We start from the raw sequence: 2,197 nt of genomic DNA, 5'->3' as shown, positions 1-2,197 counted from the left end.
ACACACACACACACACACACACACACACACACACACACACACACACACACACACACACACACACACACACTTGGCAGCGTTCAGTAGAGTGTTGTGTTGTGAGGAATGAATGAAAGAGTGGAAAGTAGTCGTTGACGGTTGAGGTCGATTCAAACTGGGCTGGAGAGAAGCCAGCACAGAATCACCCACTCTGAATGAATGGACTCCACTCAGTGTCTGAAGGAAACACTTTAGAAGGTAATCGTTACTGAAGTCACTGGAAGGATCTTGCATGTAAATCTAAAAAAAAAGTCTGCATGTCTAAAAAGATCCATAATTAAATGACTTGTGAAACTTTCACTCAGCTTGGTTTTGTCTGAAGAGAGAACTTTCTGAAGTGGAAATTGATTAAAACCTTCGAAATTAAACCAACAGGAAAAGAAACGCAGCAACAAAACCAGACTCCCAAACCCAGTCTGCCACATATTTGCGTTTTTACGCGCGGAGAGAAAAGACTTTGACTCACCTCGGAGATTCTGGATCTTGACCACCACCTCCGCGGGCTCCCTCAGGCTGCGCGCCAGGTATAAACGTCCCGAGTCCCTCTCGATCTGCACAGGCGAGTCGGCCTCAGATATCACCTCGAACCACCGCTGCTCGAACCTCTGGTCCGGCACCGTGAACACCAGATCTCCGACTCGGATGTGGTCCGAGACGGTCACTGAGTAGGTCAGATCCTCGGGCAGGGCTCGGGATGTCCGCCGCGCTCTGCCGGACCTCCGGACGTCGACGCGCAGGAACACGGGCTCTCCTATCAGCGTGACATCTCCTCTGTCCTTCGCGTAAAGGCGCAGATTCACCTGGCTGACCCCCAGCAGGGATCCGACGAGCCGCACCTGCCCGGTCTGTGGAACCACGTGGAGCAGATCGGGCTCCTCTGGTGATGCGTAAAAAGTTACGCGTCCGTTTTTCRCCGCGTCGCTGTCTTTTGCGTCAAAGCGAGCCAGCTCGGTTCCGAGAGGAGTCAGCTCGTCCACCTCCACCGTCTTGTTGCCGCAGGTGAAGCGGGGTATGTTGTCGTTCCTGTCTGACACTTCGACCTGGARGACTGCTGGTCTCCTCTGACACCTTGGCGGCAGCTCCACGGTCAGCTCGTACATCGCGATYAACTCTCGATCCAGAGGTTTCGCGGAGACCAATCCCAGATGGCTCCGGTGGTCCCGGTTCCCGTAAACGACCCTGAAATCCGATGCGTAATTCCCGTCCAGGCTCGCATCGAGATCCGCATCAGGACACCCCGCGGTTAGGAGCGGAATCAGAACCCCGTCCACGGGCGTCCCAGCCGGGGAGTTTTCTGCTATGTGCCCGAAGTAGCGCGCTGGATGCTTGCGCTGAGCGGACAAACACACCGCTGAGAGGTGAAGCAGGAGCAGCGGGAGCAGGATGTTCATGAGAACCAAAGTCATGTTTCCATCAAACCAGTTTTTATACAAACAAAAACAAAGTGGATTTCTCACAGAAATATAAGTCAGGACGATTCTTAAATAAATTCCTTTCAGTGAAAAGAAAAGTTGTCAGAAGGATATAAAAAATGTCTTTTAAACAATTTTCTTAAAATGCATTAAAAAGCTTTAAATCCTTTGTCACGAGTGAAAGATTAAAGTCCATCAAGAGGAAATCGATCACTCTGCCAGACCGCTCCAAACTATTTATTCCATCAAAAATGACTTTTACGCACAAACCAGTCTTTTAGGTTTCAAGTGGTCCATGAAAAAATAAAAATAAAAAAAGAATAAAAGTTAAGAAACAAATATTCAGAGTATAATAAACTCAGTTTAGTTCAGCTGTTTTCCAGCACAAAAAGATGCTGATGATGCGCAAAATTGCTCCACGGTGTCCAGATGACTCCATCGGAGGATGGAACAGACTAACGGTCACAGACTCATCCAACTGGCTCCATGTGGCTCCATCGCACCGCCCACCGCCCCCCCCCTTCTAACCCCCACAGAGGAGACAAGCCAATCCCGGAGCTGAAGCAGGCTGAGTGACAGTTTTCATGAGACCCGCCCACTGGAAAGATGAGGATGCTCACATACAGAGACTGAAAGAAGACTGTTTAGAATACTATTCTGAATAGACTAGATTAGACTAGACTAGACTAGAATAGAATAGAATAGAATAGAATAGAATAGAATAGAATAGAATAGAATAGATAATC

The 2,197-nt window shown here is 48.8% G+C and overlaps 1 protein-coding gene across 1 annotated transcript in view; it reads right to left on the bottom strand.

Moving 5' to 3' along the window:
* LOC106511057 (neural-cadherin) overlaps positions 1 to 1,934 on the bottom strand; it is a gene marked incomplete at its 3' end in the record, with an annotated part of 9,387 nt that extends 7,453 nt beyond the window's left edge. The window contains 1 exon segment of the mRNA XM_013999797.1: positions 506 to 1,934. Within this exon segment, the coding sequence (XP_013855251.1) occupies positions 506 to 1,445 (940 nt within the window).
* Between the last annotated feature and the right edge of the window lie 263 nt (positions 1,935 to 2,197).

Source organism: Austrofundulus limnaeus, unplaced genomic scaffold, assembly GCF_001266775.1.
Source record: "Austrofundulus limnaeus strain Quisiro unplaced genomic scaffold, Austrofundulus_limnaeus-1.0 Scaffold2480, whole genome shotgun sequence".
Lineage (NCBI taxonomy): Eukaryota > Metazoa > Chordata > Actinopteri > Cyprinodontiformes > Rivulidae > Austrofundulus > Austrofundulus limnaeus.
Note: the sequence above shows the minus strand (reverse complement) of the source record. Positions and strands in the feature narration are given on the sequence as shown.